The 2,517-nt window shown below is 48.4% G+C and overlaps 1 protein-coding gene across 1 annotated transcript in view; it reads left to right on the plus strand.

Annotated features, from left to right (window-relative positions):
* The window catches only part of LOC127748881 (pleckstrin homology domain-containing family A member 3-like), a 2,061-nt gene extending 1,383 nt beyond the window's left edge, over positions 1–678 (plus strand). Inside the window, exons 2-5 of the mRNA XM_052264284.1 lie at positions 46–193; positions 279–437; positions 530–576; positions 669–678. Of these exons, the coding sequence (XP_052120244.1) occupies positions 46–193; positions 279–437; positions 530–576; positions 669–678 (364 nt within the window). The remainder of the gene's footprint in view (positions 1–45; positions 194–278; positions 438–529; positions 577–668) is intronic.
* Positions 679–2,517: the final 1,839 nt, after the last annotated feature.

Here is a 2,517-nt window from a genome sequence, read left to right on the forward strand (position 1 = left end):
TTTTGGCATTTGAATCATTTCTTTTAAATGCATTTCGTGCCTTAGGACAAATTTGACTATCTTTCCAGTAGAACCCAACCCTGACATTCTGAAAGTTAAAAAATCAGAACTACGACTGTATTGTGATTTATTGATGCAGCAAGTGCACACTGTTAAGACTGAAGCAACCAAGGAGGGTGGTCCAGAAATCAAAGTAATATATACTTCTGTGGCATTTTTATTACAATTTTTGTCAATTAAATTAAAACAGAAAATCAGTATCAATTTCTATTTTACAGACCCTTGACGAAGCTACGAATCTCTTAGGAGCCACTTGTGACACATTTATCAAAACTTTAGAGGAATGTATAAAGATTGTTAATACAAACCTTAATGATGTTCCTGCTGTGGCTGATACATCTGCTCCACCATTACCACACAATCAGTCTAAAAGTAGAGTAAGTAAATGTGATTCATTTCATTGATACATGTCCTAGCTGTGGTGGTGGTTCTCTATCTCTCTGTTCTTCTCTCTGTCTCTCTCTTTAAGGGAACTAAGAGTGTATCCCATATTGTAAGAAGCACATCTATTGACAAGTAAGTCGGTATAAAATGCTTTGGTGTAGTGCCAAAGTACTTGGTCTACATTTTTTCATGCTTGACACATTTTATTTTTTGTCCCTTTGCAGAAAACTGTAGAAAAGAAGAATTAATACTTTATGAACAAATTATTATTCAGATTAAAATAATTGTACTGATAGACAAAGTGCCAACTTGGATAAGCAGGAATAAATAGTTGACTAGGAGACGCACAACTTGAGATTTGTGATGCAGATGAGGATGCAGAGTTTTGATACTTTCGTCTTTCAAATGTTGAACACCTTTACCTCCTACATCACAGTAAAAAAAGGCAGTGCTACTTATACTCAGTATTATGTGCTTAGAAAGTAGATAAGTGTTGGCATTTTTCTATACCCTCATAATGGAGAGGAAGGTATTTTCTGCTATATTACCTATAAACGATCTGAAATGTGGGCTTGCAGCCACACTGTGATTGTATTTTTAAACCAAAGCATTTTGTTTCGTTGTGCAAATGTGTTAGTGTATTAAACCTTGTTAAGAAATGTACTTTGTGTATTTTGATTTGAACAGTCCCAAACAAGTTATTAACTTCATAATATTTATTAAACAGGAATAATTTAAATTGCAACAATACTTAAATGGTAACGGTGAAAACTATGAATAACACTTATGCTAAACAATTCTTATACACAAACACAGCACAAAATTGACTAGTGAGCAACACTATCTTCAACAAAATTTCAATTAAACAACCAATTTAAATTTAACATCTTTCTAAATACAAACATTACAATAGAAACATTTACAAATAACATGCTAGAACACTGATACCAAAATGAGTAGTAGCACGAGAAGTGATACATGTGGGCGCTGGCGCGGGCTTGAGTCAGTTGTGGGATACTCGAAGTCGTCGTGGTCGGACTTGCCCAGCTGGCGAGTGAAGGCCAGATTGCGCACCCTAAGCAGCGCCGCCAGTTGGTTCGACGTCATGTCCTGCTGCTGCAGTGGGGTGACCGCCGCGGCCGCCACCGGAGAGAGTACGCCCAGGTGATCGCCGAGAGCCTGCAAAAGGACCGGACGAGGTGAGGCGCCTTACGACGGCAGGGTAGGCCGCCCGCTCCGCACGTGAGCTCGACGGGACTGCCCACCCGGCCTCTGACAGGCGTCTGGAGGCGGCCTGCAGGAGGCCTGGAGCGGCGAACCTACCTGCACCTGCTCGGGAGACATGCAGGACACCGCGCTCGCAGTCAGTCCAGATAAGGGCTGCTCAACCTCTGCGAGAGCTCGTTGCAGCTGCGACAGCTGCTCCGTGTTGAGACCTGGTGACAAGAACGTCATCGAGTGAACAGGCTATGAAGGAGGCGGTGTCGCGAGACAGAGCCACGGCGATACTCACCGGCCGCGATGACTCCCATGTCCCGCACGTCCTCGGCCGTCCAGTTGGCGGGAGCGCCCAGAGCGGCGTCCGAGGCCGCGGCCCTGGCCAGCTCCCCGAGGCAGGAGGCGTTGCAGTGCAGCGCGACGCCCTGCAGCGAGTGCGCCGCGTGCAGCAGGGCCCCGCGTCGCGCCAGGAGGAGGCGCTGCAGGTCCAGCTGCAGGTGGCACGCAAGCGGCCCCAGCGCCACGAGCAGGCTGTCAGGCTGCAGCTCGATGTACTCCGCCGGGCCCGCCGAGCCCGCCACGGCGCGCAGCTTGGGGTTCTGCTGCTCCAGGCGCGCGGCCACCGCGTCCAGGACCGCTGGGTCCGTCACGTGCTCGCCGATGACGCTCAGGGTGTCCAGCGCGCGCTCGTGCGCCAGACTGATGTTCAGCTGCTCGACCTCGTCCACGTCGAGGGCGGATACGAGCCGGCCCAAGTCGCCTAACAGATCCGCGCGCTCCGGCTGCAACACGGCACCACCAATGTGAGACGAACTGGAGGGTATATTACCGTGGTCAAAGCCAGGCCGCAGCACA

This window comes from Frankliniella occidentalis, unplaced genomic scaffold (genome assembly GCF_000697945.3).
Source record: "Frankliniella occidentalis isolate FOCC.00 unplaced genomic scaffold, Focc_3.1 Scaffold17, whole genome shotgun sequence".
Lineage (NCBI taxonomy): Eukaryota > Metazoa > Arthropoda > Insecta > Thysanoptera > Thripidae > Frankliniella > Frankliniella occidentalis.